The sequence below is a fragment of the Apodemus sylvaticus genome, chromosome 1 (genome assembly GCF_947179515.1).
Source record: "Apodemus sylvaticus chromosome 1, mApoSyl1.1, whole genome shotgun sequence".
NCBI classification, from domain to species: Eukaryota; Metazoa; Chordata; class Mammalia; order Rodentia; family Muridae; genus Apodemus; species Apodemus sylvaticus.
Genome location: NC_067472.1, coordinates 78,911,926 through 78,930,778, shown reverse-complemented (window position 1 = coordinate 78,930,778; position 18,853 = coordinate 78,911,926). Strand labels below are relative to the sequence as shown.

The window sequence follows — 18,853 nt, the reverse complement described above, 5'->3', positions numbered from 1 at the left end:
AGTGAGGCTGACTTAGTGTCAGGCCCCGTCTAGGGCTCTCTGAACTCAGAGATGAATCAGCCCTGTTCTCTGCCGCAACTCCCCGGCTGTAAACAGGCATATAAAACCGTCATCAGAGCTGAGTCTAAGGGTTCTGACTAGAGGGATATGAGAGGTTGTGTACTTGCGTGTGTCTGTGTGTGTGCGTGTGCGCGCGAGTGTATTTCAGAAGACTGCTAGGATCAGGTGACTTGTAATGACCCAGGAAGGCAGTTCTCAGGAGCAGAAGATGCTAGAGGCGGAGGCACGCTCTGAAACTGAAGGTTAAGTGTACCTGCCAGCTGTGGGCAGGGGAGTCCTGGCTTGAAGGGCCTCTCTGAGGATTTGGTCTTTTCCAGAAGGTAAGTTCAGGACACAAGATAATCGAGGTTAGGGTTGAAGCCTTTCTGTAACACACAATCTGAAATCCCAGTGAGGTAGGAGATTCAGGAGTTCAGGGCCAACCCAAACCGCTCCTCTGGCTAATGCCCATTAAGATATTAAAAAAAACAAGCCAGAAGGCTAGTGGCGAGAGGCAGGAGACAGCTTGTGGTGACTGCAGGTTCAAGGGACAGAACTGGAGATGGCAGAGGGTGGTGGGAGATGTGGGTCTGGTAAAGAGACCTAGGTTCCGAGGACTGGGTTGAATCACAAGATGGAAGGATGGGAAAGCCAGTCTCCTTCCGAATGAGGTCCCCTAAGGCAGCAGGGGCAGGTCTCTCCTCTTTCACCGGCAGGTCCCTAGGTCAATGCGGATCTCTAAGCCACACCCACGGACACCCAGGGGTAGGACAGACGCCCTTTTCTTTCCCCTCTGGTGCTTTCTGGGATGGGGGTGAGAGTGAGAATCAGCGTCGCTATGGCAACCAGGCCGGGTGGTCGGGCCCTGGAGCCCTGGGAGCCAGCGAAGGCGAGAGGCGGGGCAGCGGGAGGCGCCTGGGCTGCGCGGTGGGGCGGGGGCCTGGGTCTCCCGGGAGGAGCTGGGGAACACCGGGCGCCTCTCGCGGAGGTGCACGCCAAGTTCTCGGGTGAGTGTGCACGCGTGTGAGCTGGCCCAAGGCGCACGGGCGGGAGTGAGCGCGAGCACACGTGTCGAGTGTACACTCGTGTGCGTTCTGGGGCCCGTGCTTGGCCCTCTGCGCCCCGGGCCCCTCCCGGCCGCCCGCAGCAGCTCCCGCCACTCCCGCCCCGCGCCGCTTCTCGCTCGGTCCTCGCCCGCCGCGCCGCAGTCGCTGCCGCCGCCCAGCCTGCGCCCACGGGCTGCCCGTGCTGGGCACCTGTTGGAGGCTCAGGGACAGGTGCGGGGGCTGGGCCGGCCAGGGGAGCGCGGGTGAGGGTGAGGGTAAGAGGCGGAGAAAAGGAGGCAGGGGGTCCCTACCTTGGGAGGGCCGATGACCCGGGTTAGGCATAGGCAGGCAGGCAAGCAGGAGCTCAGGCTGAGTGAAGAGAAACCTAGAGGGGTGGGTGACACCCTGGCCGGGCCCGCGCCTGAGGCAGAAGATGGCCAGAGCTTCAGAGCAGCAAAGGAGGGAAGCTGTGGGGTCCCTGGAGGACTTGAGGGGATGGGGACAGTGGGAGAGCCCAGGATCAGAGGAAAGCCCTGGAAAGGTGACAGAGGGACAATATGCAGGTAGTGGGCAGGGTTAAGGGGGAGTCACGACCTGTCTGCCAGGACTGATCTGGCAACCCAGCCATCCCCTTGTGAAGCCAGGCCTCCTGCCTGCCCACCAGCTAGCGCAGATTATCCTCTCCCTTGGCACCCAGGAAGGGCGGGCAGTGAGGTTCCTACAGTCCCCAGCCGGCCACTCCAGCTCTACGCCCGTCTCCCAGCCAGAGGTGCTGCATGAGGGGCCGCAGGGGCGATCGCATGACCATCAACATCCAGGAGCACATGGCCATCAACGTGTGCCCTGGACCCATCAGGCCCATCCGCCAGATCTCCGACTACTTCCCTCGCAGGGGGCCAGGACCAGAGGGTGGGGGCGGCGGCGGCGGTGGCAGGGGCTGCGGGGAAGCCCCAGCTCACCTGGCCCCTCTGGCTCTGGCCCCCCCTGCGGCTCTCCTTGGGGCCACTACACCCGACGATGGAGCTGAGGTAGACAGCTACGACTCGGATGATACCAGTGAGTCTGGGGGCTCAGCGGGCCTGTGGGAGGGAGCAATCTCCTGAATGTGTGTGTGCCTGGAGGATGGGAGGAGGGAGGGCAGTCCCGCCACGCCACCACAGCTGCAGTCTGGGTGCAGATTACAGCTTCAGCAAGGCTCAATATTCAATATTTCTGCTGAGACACTCCACCACCCACACAGACAGTTGCAGCCGAGAGCCTAGAGGCAGGCATGCACCTGGCTGCCCAGCCTCTCCCACACACACTGGGAGGCCAGTAGAGATGTGGACACATCCTTTTAGCCACCAGGTCTCACGCCTTGACCTGGACCAAAGACTCATACTACCTTCTCTCCTCGCCCTGCCCTTCTCTGCAGCTGCCCTGGGCACGCTGGAATTTGACCTTCTCTATGATCAGGCTTCCTGCATGCTGCACTGTAGAATCCTCAGGGCCAAGGTGTGTCTCCCTCCTTCCTAGGCTGCCTCTCTGGGGTGGAGGGTCCATCTTCCCCCAATCAGCATACCCCTGCTTCATATGCATCTCTGGACCTGTACTCTGTGGGGCTCTGGTCCTGCAGGAGGAGGGAGAAGGCTTGGGTGTCTAAGGTCCCCTTTGCATCCTGTCCTCCAGGGCCTCAAGCCCATGGATTTTAACGGCCTGGCTGACCCCTATGTAAAGCTGCATCTCCTGCCAGGAGCCTGCAAGGTAATTCTCCTTCCAGGACTAGCTTGGCTTATGGGTTCCTTCCTACTCCCTCCCTAAGCCTTTTGGCCTCGCCGGTCCGTGCATCAGAATGCTTTGTCCCCATGCCCCAGGCCAATAAGCTAAAAACCAAGACTCAGAGGAACACACTGAACCCTGTATGGAACGAGGAGCTGACCTACAGTGGCATCACAGATGATGACATCACCCACAAGGTGCTCAGGTGAGGGCTTTCCCTTCAGGCAGGGCCCCTGTGAAAGCCGCCACTGTAACCTTTGTTTGGTTCATCTCTTGATGTCCCATCAAGCCCTGTCTTGTTGACACTCCACAGTAACCAGTGCCTTCCCAGCCCCTCAGCAGCAGGTTCAAATGTTCTTGCAGGTGTTGTAGCAGAGGCCTAGGGTTGGCATCTGAAGGCCTTCAGTTGTGCCTACACACTCTTGGCTTCTGCCAACCCCAGTCTGAGGCTCAGCCCCACACATGCCTCTTCTGGAAAGGTTTCTGTGCTCTCCAAGACCCCTTTCCAGAGCTCTGGCTTCAGTCAGATCTGCACACCTTGGGCTGCCCCCCCTATGATCGAGGAGGAAAGTCTTCCAGGTCAGAGAACTTGCCATCACCCTAGGCGTGAGAAGTATCCCTCAAAGGGAGTGTGGCAGCTGAGTCCAGGTCAGGGGAAACGGCTTCCTTTACTCTCGAGTAATAGAGGCTTCTTTCCCATCATGGGAGGCCTGAGGCAGAAGTAGCAAAATTGGCCTCACAGTAGACTGTGGACTCTTTTTTATTTTTATTTTTTGGATTTGGTTTTTTCGAGACAGGGTTTCTCTGTGTAGCCCTGGCTGTCCTGGAGTTCACTCTGTAGACCAGGCTGGCCTTGAACTCAGAAATCCACATGCCTCTGCCTCCCAGAGTGCTGGGATTACAGGCGTGCGCCACCATTGCGTGGTTGACTGTGGACTCTTGAGGTCACAAGAGAGTATTTTGTTTTGCCCAGGTCAACCCAGCTAGCCTTAGAATCACAGTGCCACCATACCCAGGTCCTAGGGAGCATTTCACTTTAACTTCATGACAGCTTTAGGGCGCTTGGGTGACTTGCCGAAGGTCACACAGGTAATGAATGGGCAAGGCTGTCCCTACCCACTCATGTCTCAACCCCACACTGATGTATCTGGGCCAGGCTGGCCTTGTTCAAAAGAGGAAACCGGGCACCCAAGCCAACCAGGAGTCCTTGGCTGGTTACTACCCGTGTCTGGCCACGCCCACCCAACCACACATGAGAGCTGGCCCTTGTTCCCAGGTGGGGAATGGAGCCCTTGCAGGAGCTGAGGACATCCTGCTCAGCTGGGTAGCTCTTGATAGGGTATTGGGCAGCCTTGGGCAGCTCCAACTGCCCTTCTCAAGCTCCCACCCATTTTACAGATGAGGTGAACTTAGGGCACAGCTGGGACTGGTCTGAGGACCTCTTTCTCCCTCCGGAGCGGGGCTCAGATACCCAGGGGCCCTGACCCTGCAGTTCCCTGCCAGGATCTCTGTCTGTGATGAGGACAAGCTGAGCCACAATGAATTTATCGGGGAGATCCGAGTGCCCCTCCGCCGCCTCAAGCCTTCACAGAAGAAGCATTTTAACATCTGCCTTGAGCGCCAGGTCCCGGTCCGTGTGGGGCTAACAGGTATGGGGGAGGGGATCTGGAAAGGTCAGCTTGCCACAACCTTTCCTTGTCTCCTCAGCTTCCTTCACCCTCTTCGATGTCTGCTGCGCTGAGGGGCATATCCTGTTACCTGAAGGAGGTGAGGCGCGTGAACCCTGCCTGGGTGGGAGGTGGGGAAACTGTAGACTGACCTCTGCCTCCTTCTTTGGCAGCTGGAGCAGGCAGAGCAGGGCCTGGGGCTGCTGGAAGAGCGTGGGCGCATCCTGCTGAGCCTCAGCTACAGCTCAAGGCGGCGCGGGCTGCTGGTGGGCATCGTCCGCTGCGCTCACCTGGCTGCAATGGATGTTAACGGCTACTCTGACCCTTATGTGAAGACGTGAGCCCTCGCCCAGCCCTTGCCCAGCCTAACTGCTCTGGGGCCTAGTCTGTCCCTAACTAACTTCACGGTCCCTTCTCTCCCCCTAGGTACTTGAGACCAGATGTGGATAAGAAATCCAAGCATAAAACATGTGTAAAGAAGAAGACACTAAACCCGGAATTTAATGAGGTAGAAATGGCAGGAGCAGAAATAAAGATGGGCTGGGGATGGCGGTGCGGCTAGAAAGCCTCACAGAAAGCACCACCTGCTCTGTTCTCAGGAATTCTTCTATGAGATGGAACTCTCCACTCTGGCCACTAAGACCCTGGAAGTCACAGTCTGGGACTACGACATTGGCAAATCCAATGACTTCATAGGTGAGTGGAGAAGCCCCCAGGTGCCCGAGGGACATGGAGGAGAGCGGGCGCTGACGGTCGGCCTGCCCTGCCTATTCTTCAGGTGGTGTGTCTCTGGGGCCAGGAGCTCGGGGAGAGGCCCACAAACACTGGAGTGACTGTCTCCATCAGCCGGACGCAGCCCTGGAGCGCTGGCACACCCTGACCAGTGAGCTGCCCCCAGCAGCAGGGACCTACCCTTCGGCATGAGCCAACGCAGCTGCCCATCACAGGCCCTCTGGGGCCGGGTCCAGTACCCAACCTTCGCACGAGTGTGTTGCACGTTTACATGGGGTGGGATGCCCCTGCCCCACACTACCTGTCTTATTTTTGTGAGTCTCTGTGACTGTGGGTCTGTCTTCTTGTGAGGGACTGTGGAGAGCTATATTCACATATGCAAACTTTCTCCTGCCTGACTTGCTGTTACCTGCAAATATGCAACCACCCCATGCACAGGGCCAGGTGGGAGTCTCCTGCCAGTGCCCCACCCCATCTTACAGCTCCTTTCTTGGCCTCTCCAGGCTGCCTGGTTCCCAGCCCCACAGGGAGGGGGTCAGATTAGGGGAGGACATTTCCAAACAGAGAAAAAGGACAAGGAAAGAAAGAGCCAACTCTTTAATCCAGAGCCTTCGTTAACCGTCCCAGCCCTGCGCAGCTGCTCTTCTAACGGGGCGGCCACCGTAGGTCTCTACCTCTCTAAGGTGTAGCAGACCCTTTTGGCCACTCGTTTAAATAACTGTTCCCTGGATGGGGCTGGGATGTACGGGCAGGACCCTGCCACCTTCCTCGGGGACATTTGTGCATGTTTACGCCTTTTCTGATTGTGTCAGTGGCCAAAGCATGGCAACTGGGCATCAATAAACATCTCTTGAGGAAGGCTTGAATGTGCTGGCACTGGAGGAGCTATGTGAGGTGCCTGGCAGGGGGCTACTCTGGAATGTCGATCACCAGGTCGTCATCGCCGTCCAGGGCGTCGTCCCCGCTGCCTGCATCGCTGAACATCTGCTGAGGGACGGTGCTCAGGATCGTATGTGGAGGCATCTTGGGAGGAGGCAGGGGAGGCAGGGTTGCCCCAACACTGGCACCAGAACCCCTGGCAGGGAAGGCCAGCGGCCCACCCACAGGGCAGTCAGGGGGTCCCACCGCCATCTGCAGCAGGGGGAGAAACATAAAGAAGTCTAGTCAGATGCACTGGCACTGGAAGCTGCACAGTGCCCACTGAAAGGCACTTCAAGGTGCGGGCCCGCCGCAGCCCCTCAGTCTTAAGCCATGAAGCTCCTGGGGTGAGGGGCAGTGATGGAGGCATGATGGGGATGGGGTGAGGGAAGTCTGACAGGGAGCCTGACAGAAAAGCTGGGCTCTTCCCTTTCTAGTAAGGCACGCTGGTTGCTCTGTGCTAGCAGTTACAGCCAGACTCAGGACTAGTGCCTTCCTCCTGCCTCTGGGCACCACCTGCCGCCACTGGTCGCCTCTCCCTCCTCCTCCTGTGGGATTCACTGGTTTAAGGCAGGCATCACAGGCTACCTGAGCCAGAGGCCTAAGCAGTAGCTTTGCTCCCCAGTTTCTATGACATTGTGGATAAGCCCATCCTTGGGACCCCAGCAGCCACCAGCCTGGGCCAGGACCTTCTCTCAGCTCACCTGGTCTAGGTACCAGCCTCCTAACTGGACTCCCTGCCTTCAGCCTCTCCCAGATCCAGCTCCTCCTCCACACTGCGGCCAGAGTGATCACTCTAGAACACAAACCTGAGCATGTCACTCCCCTGCCTGAGGGCCTTGGTCTTGGCCGCCCTCAGGATGGGCAGTGAAGTGTGCCTAACAGGCTGGCTCTGTTCCATTTGTCAAAGTCACACCTCGTCCTCTAAGTTTGAAAGGACCCTGCTTGTCCCACCCTGCCAGGTCCTCACACATCCTCCCTCAGGAGAACTCTCTGGATGCCTGTGACAGCTCATGTCCATGGGCACAAACTGAATCTCTAATATGGCCTAAGTGATTTCTATCAATAATCTCTACTTTATAGACCATCCTAGAAGAGGCGGGGCCATATGTCAGAGGAAGGAACTGTGTAGAAACACAAGTTAAAGGAACAGGATGCCGGTCTTTGCTGCGCAGCACCCAAGGTGCCCATGTGGCTGGGGTAGCAGCAGCCCGTAGGTGTGGTCTCTCCAGTGACCTCCTGACATTGTCATACTTGCCTGGCCTGTGGGCTGCTCTCTGCTTCTCAGGGACCCCTCCCTTACCTCTGCTTCTGGAGTGATGTGGGGGTGCTAGAGAAGGCGAGGTCTCAGAAAACATGGATGGCAGACAGGAGGGCAGGCTCTGGAAAGAACCATGACCCCTGTGGTGTTTGAACGACAATGCCTCCCCCATAGTCTCTTCTGTTTGCATATCTGGTCCCTAGCTGGTGAAGCAGTATAGAATTCAGTAGCTGGCCTTGCTGGAGGTGTGTCGCTGGAGGTGAGGTTGGACTTTTCGAACGCTCTCAGTCTTCTCAGCTAGCTTAGGTGCTCTCCACCTCTCCCCTCTGCCCTCCCCAGACTCATGGATTCTAGCCCTCTAAAACCACAAGTCCCAAATAAACACTAAGGTTGCCTTGGTCATGGTGTCACAGCGATGGAAAAACATCCAAGAAAACCCAAGTGCACAGAGAATTGGATGCATACACATGGCTGAAGAGGTCAACTCCAGGGGACCAGGCCTCTCTAGGACCCCCTCAGCATGACCAAGAGCAGCCAGTATGGCACTGCGGGGCTGCAAAGGCACGGGCACTGGCTAAGCTGTGTTCTCCTTCACTCATGTTAGCCTCTCATGTGCTCCATGACTGAAGCAGGTTCAGCGACACAGCCAAGGTCACACAGTGAGTATGTGAAAGAGCTGGATTCAAATCCAGCTAAGGCTGAAGCTCCCCCACACTTGCCACCTCCTCTATCTCAGACCTAGAAACAAGAGGGACTCAGCTCTCCAGTGTGGCCTCCCTCCTTTTTCGGTGTCCTTCAGTGTGCTGCCCCTCCCACCCCACATTCCTCTTCTCTTCCTCACCCCCACCTCATCTGGGAACATCCTCATTTTACTGACCCTGTTCTCCACCATTAGGGCTTCCCTGATTCCCCATGCCCGGAGGCAAAAGCAGTAGACTCTAGCCTGTCCCTGCCAACCCAGTCCCCTCATGCAATCATGCCAAAGCTCTTACCTGCCCTAGGTTGCTATGTCTTGTTTCCTCCCACTGTCCTGAATGCCTTCAGGAAAGGCCAGAATGCACCACTATCCCAATTGTTTCCCAAGCGCCAGGGATCAAACGCAGGGCTTTGAAAATACCAGGCAAGAACTACTTCTGAGCCACATGCCTAGTCCTAAGAACTCATACTTAATCCTTAGGAACTAGAGGTACATGCAGTTGTGAGCTGCTTTATGTGAGCTTCTCAACTTGGGTCCCTTGGAAGAGCAGCAAACAATCTTAACCACCGAATCCTCTCTTTAATCCCAAGAATGCATTCATTCGTCCTTTGCTTTTCTCTCTCCCCTCCTTATTCCCTCTTTCTCTGAGACAGAGATACAGCCCTGGCTGGCCTAGAACTTGCTATGTAGACCAGGATAGCATCAGACTCAGAGTCACCTGCTTCTGCCTTCCACGTGTTGGGCTTAAAGGCGCACAGCACGGTGCCAGGCAGCGTTCACACTCCTAGCCACTAGAAATGCATTCTCTGACTCTGCGTGTGGTGCCAGAGCCCTGAGAGCTCTTTAGCCTGGTCCCTACTCCACTCTGCCTCCCAGCCGATGGGCGTTACTATCCCTGATAGTTACCTCAGACTTGCTTCACTCACTCCAGAGCCTTTCACCTTCATTCACACAGCCCTACGGAGCCCCAGCTCACACAGGCCACTGTCTAGCTAGCATTTCCAGATGTCCTCTCCACAGGTCGAGGCTGATTTTCATCTCCCATCTAGAATCGGCTACTCCCATAATCCTCATCTCAGGAAAGCTGCTAGTCTGCATCTTCACTCTCAGGTAAGAGCCCCGGAATCCTAGGATTTCTTCTCCCTCTCACAGTCAAACTATGTCTCTCAAGAAGCCCTGCAGACCTTCTCTGATAGGATCCATGGTACACTCTGCAGGCATTTTGCAACCACTTCCTTCTCACCATCTGACTGGACCCAGGCCCGTCTCCACAGAGCCATGTTGTCCGTGTGTCTAAAAATGCAAGCCGAACTAGACCTTGCCCTGCTCCCATGCCTGCCTGGGCAGCTCTCACTTGCTTCCCACACAAGCCCTAGTCTCTCTAGCACCTCAAGGCCCCAGTGATTCCATCACTGGCCCGGCTTCCTCCCCATTTTTTTTTTTCTTGTTTGTTTTGAGACATATCCTGACTACACAGCCCTGGCTGGCCTCAAATTCACAAGAATTCACCTACTTCTGCCTCCATAGTGCTGGGATTAAGGACATGAGCTACCACAGACCTAGCATCCTCATCTTTCAACAAGCATGTTCCCAGACTGAAACCCTTCCCAGACTCCTCAGGGCTTGCTTCCTGTATGCAGTCAGTAGCACCCTAGATTATTCTCCTTAAAGTCCCACATTCTGTTCCTTTTTCACTATGAGGGCCAATCTATCTTATTGATCTTCTGCCCATTTTGCCAGAACAGGAGCTCTGTACAGGGGTTTGTCTCCATGTTTGTTATTATAGCTGCAGCACTCCAGATAGGATCTTCGTCGACACAGGAGGTGCTCCAGGAGCACTTGTTGATTTTACCCGGTTTGATCACTTTGAGTCTAGGATACCTGCTCACAGCCACACTACTGAACTGTGGGAGCCTTGACTAGACTCTAAACACCACAATCCTGACCAGCTCCAGGGCTGCATACAGTGCTCATGACTTGTACAGAAATGCTTCCTTCTAGACATGCTGGAGGCCCCGGGCACACAGCCAGGCTGAGGCAGGACCTCCCGAATTCCAACTTGGGAGTCCTCCAAGACTAACTGTACCATTGCCAGCACAGTTCTCTGCTCTGCCCTTCAGTGCTGAGCCCTGGGCTGGGTGTAGCCCAGTTGGTATGCCTAGCATGCATTAAGTCCTAGGCTCTCAGCACTGCACAAGCCAGGTGTGGTGGCCTGTAATCCTAGCATCTGAATACAGAACCGGGAGTTCAAGGTCATCCTCCTCATTAAGGCTACAAGAGACCCTTTCTCAAGCAAGACCAGTCAGTTCCTAGTGTACACGCCCCCTAGTGTTAAGCCTCCTTTAGATCCATGTCCTGCCTTTGTGGCCCCTCCCTATAGTCCCACATCAGGGTACCTTGAGTTTCCGGGGTAGGCGGGGCCGTTTCTCCAGCTTGGGCCTCAGGGGGCTGGGCTCGGGCAGCTGCAGGGCCAGGTAGTCAGAAGGGAATGGGGGGTAAGGGGGAGAAGCCAGCTGCAGGTGGGAGCAGGAGGATGGAGATGGGAAATGGAAGAGGTGAAGGGAGGAAGTGTACACAGGAGAATGGAAAACAAAAGACATGCTGATGAGTGTGGCTCCCAGGCTCCTGAGAACAGAAGGAAGGGACAGCAGCAGGACTGGGTCCTGGGTCTGCCCCTAGTCCTACACAGCCAAGAGTAGGCAGCCCTGACTCACACCCGCCAGGTTACTTGCTGGCCACATGTGGACTCTGAGTTGAGACTCACCCAAAGGACACCCACAGCATCCCCAGGCTCAGCAGCACACTGCCTCCTAGCCTTGGTTCCAACTCACCGAGCTCAGGTATGGGGAGGGGGCCCCAGGCGTCTGCAGGGGAAAGCCTGTTGAAGGAGGCAAGGAGAGGCTGGAAGGAGATGGGGTACCCCCCATCGGGGGGCTTCTCTTCCTGGAGAAGGACAGGAAGGAGAGTTAGAGGCAGCTGGAAAGCCCAGATCCCCCACCCTTGCCCTGGAAGATTCTGGTTCCTGCTTACCTCTTAGGGGCTGGTGTGTCAGACAACTTGGGTGTCCCCTCTGTTTCACTGTTATCTGAAGATGCAGTGGCATCTGAATCTGTGGGGAGGGCTAGTCAGTGGGATTGTAGGGTTTCCCAATCCACCTCAGGTCTGTGACCTCAACACTACAGAGAGGTGCAAGGGAGGGTGACTCCCTGTTGGCATGCATGCGAGCATGTGGTTCTGGGGGGCACCACAGCCCTCATGGCTACTTCTCACGTAGGCACCTCCACGGCACTCTTGTCACATGCCATGTGCCAGGCTCCTTCACACTCGGCTGGTGTTTTAAGCACAGAAGCGCAAGGACATTGCCTGTGCCTCCCTCCCAGTGAGCTCACTGAGTTCTGAAGGTGTGCGTGGAATCTCAACTCAGGCCTGTGAGTCTGTGACCGTCACAGCCCGCTGTCATGTGCCTCTGAGTGGCCTCAATTTTTGCTCCACTTTCCTTATCCAGGGACCCCTTAAAACACCCCTTAAAACCATTAAAGCTTCCTTTGCTCCACATTCCAACTGCCACCAGCTCAGGCCACCAACATGTTAAAGCCATCTTCTCAGCCATGTGCCCCTCACTGTTCAACCCAATTTAGTATCTCCGGCCACATGCTTTAGCATCTGCCTTAACTAAGCACTAAGGACCAGGTCAGGGCCTCTGGCGCAGTGGTCAGTCCCTCGCTCAGTGTTCTTCCCAGACAGCTCACCATTTCCTCGGCAGTCACTACATGGCATGTGACCTTCTACCTGGATCCTTTATTTATATCTCAGTGTGCATGCATCCCTGGGTGGCCTTGAACTCAGAGAGATCTTCCTACTATTCTCTCCCTATGTTTATCTATTTATGTGTTTATGTGTGAGTCCATGTATGCATGGAATGTTCATGCACATGCCTGAGGGAGTCAGAAGGCATTCAACGCCTTGGAACAGTGACATGGTTGTGAGCTGCATGTAGGTGCTGGGAACTGAACCCAGGCCCTTTCCAAGAGCAGTAGATGTTTTGAACTGCAAAGGCATCTCTTTAGCTCTTTGCCTACAATTTAAAGTTAATTGTAAAACAAAACAAAAACTTAGGTTGGAAAAACAGCAATCTGTACTTCTGCCCCTGCTGGACACGCCAGCCTGGCCTACTCAGCACTGCTCACCCAGAATCCACAGGTGAACTGCTACTTCAGTCCCTACATGCCTCTTAAGAGTTGTTTGTTCTCATTCACACACAATTCAGATACTGCATGCTTCTGCGTGATCTACAAGCTAGAACTCATTGTTGTTGTTTAGGATGGATCTCTGTAATCCTGGCTGGCTTGGAATTCAGTATGTAGACTGGGCTGGCTTTCACCCGGTGATTCTTATGCCTCAGCCTCCTAAATGTTAAGATTAGGCATGTTCCACCATGCCTAACTGGCTCTCATTTATTTACTTTTTTTTTTTTTTTTTTTGAGATAGGGTCTTACTTTGTAGCTCAAGCTGACTTGGAACTTATAGCTATCCTTCTGTCTCAGCTTCCCAATGCTAGGGTTACAGATATAAGGTATCATGCTCAAGTGGCTTCTGCATTTGTAGCTTTTCATTTTCACCTAGAGACAGGGCATTACGCAGCTGTCATAACTCCTGGTCCTCTGCCCCTCAAGGGCTGGGATCAGAGGCCTGTCCCAACCTGCTTTGCTTCACCCCACTCCCCTTTCTTTGAAACATAGTTTCATTTAGTTAGGTTGAAACTTATATTTAATTTAAAAGAAATTACATTTATTTATCTGTGTGCATATGAGCACAGGCTCGTGGAGGTCAGAGTACAATCTGAGGAAACTACTGTCTCCTACAATGCAAGCTCTGGGGATTGAATTCAGGCAGTCAGGCTCAGCAATGAGTGTCCGTACTCCTCAACAAGCCATCTCACAAGAAACCAGATGCAGGCTGGAGAGATGACACAGGTGCTAAGAGCACTGGCTTCTCTTCCAGAGGCCCTGGGTTCAATTCCTAATACTCATTTCACTGCTCGCAACCACCTGTAAGTCGTTCTAGGAAATCCAGTGCCCTCCCTGGGCCTCCATAGGACTGTGTGTGCCTACTGTGCAGGCAGGCAGAACACCCATGCACATAAAAATATCTTTAAAAACAAACAAAGCAGGTGGGTGGGTGTTGTGGCACAAGCATGAAATGCTAGCTTGGGGGGGGGCAGGGCTTGGGTAGGAGGATTCCGAGTTCAAGACCAAGTAGAGCTACAAACAAGGCCCATATCCCCAATAACAACAACAACAAAAGTTATAAAGATTATGAAACTATATAAAATTCAAATTTTAATGTTTACAAGTAAAATTTCTAATAAAACAAGAGCCATTTTGTTACTAACATGCTGGCTATGGCTGCTTTCACATGAGCTATGCAGTTTGTTTCAATGACAATATTTTATAAAACAAAATATTTTCCTGACTCTTTGCAAAGGAAACCACCCTGTTATGCTGCAGCTACTGCCGTCTCACCAGCTTTAATCCACCTCCTGTTATGCTGCAGTTACTGCAGTCTTTAATCCTTGTCAAGCTCTTACCATCAGTTAAAATCCTATTTTGTGGGCTGGAGAGATGGCTCAGCAGTTAAGAGCACTGACTGCTCTTCCAGAGGTCCTGAGTTTTGACCACATGGTGGCTCACAACCATTTGTAATGGGATCCAATGCCTCTTATGGTGTGCCTGAAGACAGCTACAGTGTACTCATGTACATAAAATAAATAATTATTCAAAAAAAGCTAGTTTGCAAAGTGGTTTTCTTCTCATCACCATTAGTGTGCTTGTGCAGATCCCTATAAGCTATGGTGTGTGTTCTGAGGTTAGAGGACAACTTTCAGGAGTTGTTTCCCTTCTCTGTTTTTTTTTTTTTTCTGAGACAGAGTTTGTCTATGTAGCCCTGGCTGTCCTGGAACTCACTCTGTAGACCAGGTTGGCCTTAAACTTAGAAATCGGCCTGCCTCTGCCTCCCAGAGTGCTGTGTGCACCACCACCGCCCGGCTCTCTTCTTTGTTTTTTTTTTTTTTTTTTTGGTTTTTTGGATTTGGTTTTTTTGAGACAGGGTTTGTCTGTGTTGCTGTAGCTGTCCTGGAACTCACTCTGTAGACCAGGCTGGCCTCGAACTCAGAAATCCACCTGCCTCTGCCTCCCAGAGTGCTGGGATTACAGGCGTGCGCCACCACCGCCCGGCTCTTCTTTGTTTTTAAAGATTGGGCCTCAGTAATAAAGTCCATGCCTCTGCTTCAGGCATGGGCAATACTGTGTCTTTCTAGTTTATTTTTTTCATTTATTATACACAACTGATAAAAATGACAAACAGCCAGAGGCTTCCTTCATTTTGCCATCCTGTGCCAAGCACAATGCCTGGCACACACGGTAAGTAAATACTTAAGAATCCAGGGTGTGGTTATGTACTTGAGAGGTAGAGGCAGGTGGATTTGTGAGTGTAGCCTAGGGCTAGCCTGGTCTACAAAGCATGTTCCAGTCAGGTCAGAGCTACCCAGAGAATCCTTGTTCTGTGGTGCAAAAAAAGACCAACCAGAAAGAAGGCATCAGAAGGTAGCAGCTAGGGTTAAGAGCCACCAGAGAGGCTGTGCCAACTGCCAGGTCCTAAGAGGGTGGACCCAGGACCACTTGTTTAAAGTGCCAATGTCTCGTGTCTTCCTAAGAATGTCCCTGGCTTTGCTCACCGGAAGAGTCTTCATCCACGTTCTCATACTGCAGAAGTCGATCTAGAAGGAAACTGAGAGAAGTGGGACGAACAATGATTATTCCCATTTTGGTGTTCTTGAGCTCTACACAGTCCCTCCTAGAACACCCACCTTCTAAGACTGCATGCATGTGGGGTCCTATTCCAGCATGGTGTAAGAACGAGGATTCCCTGGGAGTAACACTGTCCTTGTGTCCACAACTTCCCTTACCTCTTGTCTCGGGAAACCTTCAGCAATTTCCTTTGCGCCTTTCTGAGCTCCTCCTGGAAGCACTCGTGTTCCTGTAGCAGACAGGGCGGGTGCTGAGCCAAGAGCAATCCGTCAAAGACCCAGAACCCGGAGACATCTCCCTCTACTCACCCCTTTACCACATGGGTAAACTGAGGTCCTCTCAGTGTTAGGCCTCACACACCACAACTGCCCCACACCGGCACTCACGTAAATGAGGAACTTGAGCTTCCGCTTCAGATTCCTGTATTTCTTTTTGTAGTCCACTTCGCCGTCCGCTGGTCCGTTCATGACCCGCCAGGGAGAAGCGTCCCGGAGTAGAGGCCGGCTACCCAAGTCCGCCCGGCCTCTCACACCTCCACTTCCGGAGACTTTGCAACGCCGTATGAGACGGACTACAACTCCCAGCGTACTCCGCGCGGGGAGCGTAATCACACCACCCGCCCTCCTGGGGAAAAAAGATCTGAAAGGAACGCGACTTCCAGTGGCTTCGCGGTTAGCTGAGGTCACAGAAGAGCTGGACACTGGGAGGCGCAATTATTGTTTTTAAACTTATTATAAAGATTTGGAGCCAAAAGAATATAAACAAATTCAGCGTGTTGGCGCGAATACCCTTTCCCTTCTGCCTTTCGAAACAAGAGACCCAACTTGTTGATCCTGACTACGGGGCAGCTTGAAGAACTGATTACGTTATACTTAGAGACTGCCAGCGCCGAACCGGCTTCTAACGAAAAATTTAATACGTAGTTTTAACAAAGAGTAGAAACATCCCTCAAGACCCACCAACTGCTCAAGAAAAAGCAAGATCTGGCAAAGTTTTCCGTCCCAGTGCTCTACATCGGAGGCTCAACGGTCCCTTGCCACACGAAGCCGCGGCACTGCGCGTGCGCAAACTACTGTCAAATGCACTGAAAGTGGCCCGGAAGAAAAAAGGCGGGAGCAACCAATCCCTGATGGCGCAAAATGGCGCCGGGAGATGAGATGCTAAAATTCACTCGCAGCTTCTTTTGAGCTTGCCCCGACCTCAGGTGCATAAAGTCTGGGTATTAGAGTCTGGGTTGTAAAGGGCAGCGGTTAGACTGGGTCTCTGTAGCACGGTTACGCACTCCATCGTGCGACAGAAAATTTTGATTCACGTGGGTCGGGCTCATCTTGAACCTGAGGAGAAGCAGGCGTTGAAGCGGCTGGTGGAGGAGGAGCTGCTGAAGATGCAGGTGTGGGCCTATCCCCGGGCCAGGAGAGACAGGGTTTGTTGCTGCAGGGTTGGGGCAGGACACGATCTTGGTTTGGTTTGCCCTCATGCTGCACCCACAGGCGGATGCTGGTACCAGGGAAGGGAAGCCAGACCTGACCAAAGTGAAGAGGTCTACTGCTCCCAGCAGTGACCCAGAGAGGAAAAGGTTCCGCTTCAATTCAGAGTCAGGTTAGTGCCTTCTCCCGTGTAAATGTCTGTGGCTCCAGCATCATTAGTTTATTCAAAAGGCACGGTGCATGTATTAATTGCAAGGCAGTAAGGGGTTGCGGGGCAGTTAGTCAGGAACCAGGTGGAGCCACATCTGTGGTGCTTCTTGCTGTCCTTCACTCTTAACCAGCGTGCATCTAGAAGCATCCTATTCTAAATGGAAGGGAAAGGAGGAACCCATCCCGGTCCTGTCCCCATGTTTCAGAATCCAGCTCTGCGCCATCCAGTCCAGACTGCTCAGGATCCCCAACAAAGAACAAGACAACCAAGAAGGTATGTCCAAGAAGAGCCTTAAAGAAAGCAGTTGAGAGCACAGATGAAGACCAGCAAACAGACCTGGGTGCAAAGATGGGTTCGGAGGAGAGCAGTGAGGAAGCAGAGGGCTCTGTCAGATCAGGTGAGGTCTGGAAGGCAGAGGACACTGAGGAAGATGATGATGTGAGAAAAGAACAGAAGGGCAGGGCTAGAAAGAAAGCCGGGGCCAAGGGCAAGGGAGCACCACGCAAGACAAATAGGGAGCAGGTCGGGGAAGAGAGTGGAAGCAGTGAGGAAGAGGCCGTCCTGAGGAGAGGAGAGGTGGAGGGAACCACAGATGCCAAATGCCAGGAGGGGAGTGGAGAGAGCGGAGAAGAGATCCTAGCCAAGAGGGAAGAGCAGACCGAGCCCAGACCGAGAAGTGGCCGAGCAAGAAGAGCCAGGGAGAGAAAGAGCCCTAAGCAGAAAAGCAGGGCTGGGAGGCTGACTGGAGGCATGGGAGACAGCGAGGCCAAGGAGGAAAGGGAGCCAGTAAGTAGTGGGGACAGCAGTGGGGAGGAAGAGGAGCACTTGGCGGAGAGAAAGAGCAAGGACAGGACCCAGCCTGAGAGCGGGAGAAGGCAGAGCACAAGCAGCGAGGATGCTGGTAACAGCACGCAGGTGCAAGCAGCTGCTCAGGGAACTACAAAGACAGGCAGCAGTGATGGTGACAGTGGCACGGAGAGGGGAGTGAGTGACTCCCAGGCAGGACAGAACACCAAAGAGGAGAGGAAGAGCCGCTCTTCCAAGAAGAGCTTCAAGAATGGCAAGGCACGAAGTTCCTCGTCTTCATCAGATGCAAGTCCAGAACCCACAAGTCAGAAGGTGAGAGGACACACCAGGTGAGTGGGCGCCACTAGGGAAAGGGACCTCAGCTGCAAATTCCTTGTCAGGCTGGCTCTTGTCGCCGTGGAGAGGACCACCCAGCTGTGGTTAGACTAAAGCGTTATATTCGAGCTTGTGGTGCCCACCGAAACTACAAGAAGCTGCTGGGCTCCTGTGGCTCCCACAAAGAGCGCCTGAGTGTCCTCAGGGCTGAGCTGGAAGCGCTGGGCATGAAGGGTGAGAAGGGATGTGCCTGAGGTCTGCAGGAGGGCGGAGCCTGAGTACAGGGAGGAGGGCCTCACAAGCTGCTTCCGCTCCAGGTAATCCCTCCTTGGAGAAGTGTCGTGCTCTGAAGCAGCAGCGGGAAGAGGCAGCTGAAGTGGCTTCCTTGGATGTTGCCAACATCATCAGCAGTACAGGTCAGCAATTTCCTCTTCCCTCTTCAGGGAAGAAGAGCCTGGGGTCAGGTAACTTAATTTTCTCTTCCCACCTCACAGGCCGACCTCGGCGACGGACTGCCTGGAACCCTTCGGGGGAAGGAATCTCCCCAGGGGAGCTTTACCACCGAACCCTGGACTCAGATGAGGAGCGGCCACGCCAAGCACCTCCAGACTGGTCCCATATGCGTGGTATCATCAGCAGTGACGGTGACAGTAGCTGAACTCCATGTCCAGGATGGACCTTACCCTCTTATACAGGAGCCTATTTGGAGGAGGCAACTTCCAGAGCATAGTGGCAGATCCAAGTTCCTGGCACACTACTCAATTTCATGTTCTGTAAGATGGCACTGGGGCTCGTGTGCAAGCAGCCTTTCAAGGCACGGAGGGGGGTGTGTGTGTTTTGTTTTTAAAGACTCAATAAAAGACTGTTTGTAATTACTTCATCAAAACTGGTCCTGAACTGTCAATGCCCTGTCTGTCCTTTGGAGCTAAGAATTTGGGAAGTAGTCCTGCTACCAGGCAGTAGTCGCCTACTTCTCTTTCTTACCGATCCCTTAGTGGTCCCAGCTCCTGGACTGTGTCATCCAGTCTGTATCAGAGAGGACATGGCTCTTCTTCCTCCAGTGTGACCTGTTGGTTTCTATGACCAATCTGGCCTTAACAATGTAAGGTTAAGAATGCATGCCGACCATTCAGACCAGGGGGCCCTGGGTCTCAACCCTAACAACATGC

At 53.8% G+C, this 18,853-nt stretch overlaps 3 protein-coding genes across 6 annotated transcripts; 2 read left to right on the top strand and 1 right to left on the bottom strand.

The window, feature by feature from the left end:
* The first annotated feature begins 1,861 nt into the window (after positions 1-1,861).
* Positions 1,862-5,434, top strand: Doc2a (double C2 domain alpha). Its single transcript, XM_052198770.1, has 10 exons — positions 1,862-2,141; positions 2,500-2,579; positions 2,754-2,828; positions 2,939-3,048; positions 4,347-4,473; positions 4,551-4,610; positions 4,684-4,847; positions 4,937-5,018; positions 5,110-5,206; positions 5,289-5,434. Exons 1-10 carry the CDS (start codon positions 1,862-1,864, stop codon positions 5,432-5,434), a joined length of 1,221 nt encoding a protein of 406 aa, XP_052054730.1.
* Positions 5,435-5,824: 390 nt separating this feature from the next.
* Ino80e (INO80 complex subunit E) lies at positions 5,825-15,494 on the bottom strand. Of its 4 annotated transcripts, none has more exons than XM_052198837.1 (8): positions 15,311-15,494; positions 15,083-15,153; positions 14,852-14,904; positions 11,149-11,227; positions 10,950-11,061; positions 10,515-10,631; positions 7,464-7,542; positions 6,260-6,373 (listed from the first exon to the last, which is right to left on the bottom strand). In XM_052198837.1, the coding sequence occupies exons 1-8, from the start codon at positions 15,389-15,391 to the stop codon at positions 6,354-6,356; spliced, it is 612 nt and encodes a 203-aa protein (XP_052054797.1). In that variant the 5' UTR covers positions 15,392-15,494; the 3' UTR covers positions 6,260-6,353. The 4 variants fall into 4 exon arrangements, with proteins under 4 accessions (XP_052054791.1, XP_052054797.1, XP_052054810.1 ...); XM_052198850.1 differs by lacking the exon at positions 7,464-7,542 and adding an exon at positions 6,865-6,956 and having other exon boundaries at positions 6,276-6,373; positions 15,311-15,492; XM_052198843.1 differs by lacking the exon at positions 6,260-6,373 and adding an exon at positions 6,884-6,956.
* A 547-nt stretch (positions 15,495-16,041) lies between these two features.
* Positions 16,042-18,570, top strand: Hirip3 (HIRA interacting protein 3). Its single transcript, XM_052198759.1, has 6 exons — positions 16,042-16,314; positions 16,415-16,523; positions 16,768-17,681; positions 17,750-17,918; positions 18,002-18,100; positions 18,179-18,570. The coding sequence occupies exons 1-6, from the start codon at positions 16,309-16,311 to the stop codon at positions 18,340-18,342; spliced, it is 1,461 nt and encodes a 486-aa protein (XP_052054719.1). The 5' UTR covers positions 16,042-16,308; the 3' UTR covers positions 18,343-18,570.
* Positions 18,571-18,853: the final 283 nt, after the last annotated feature.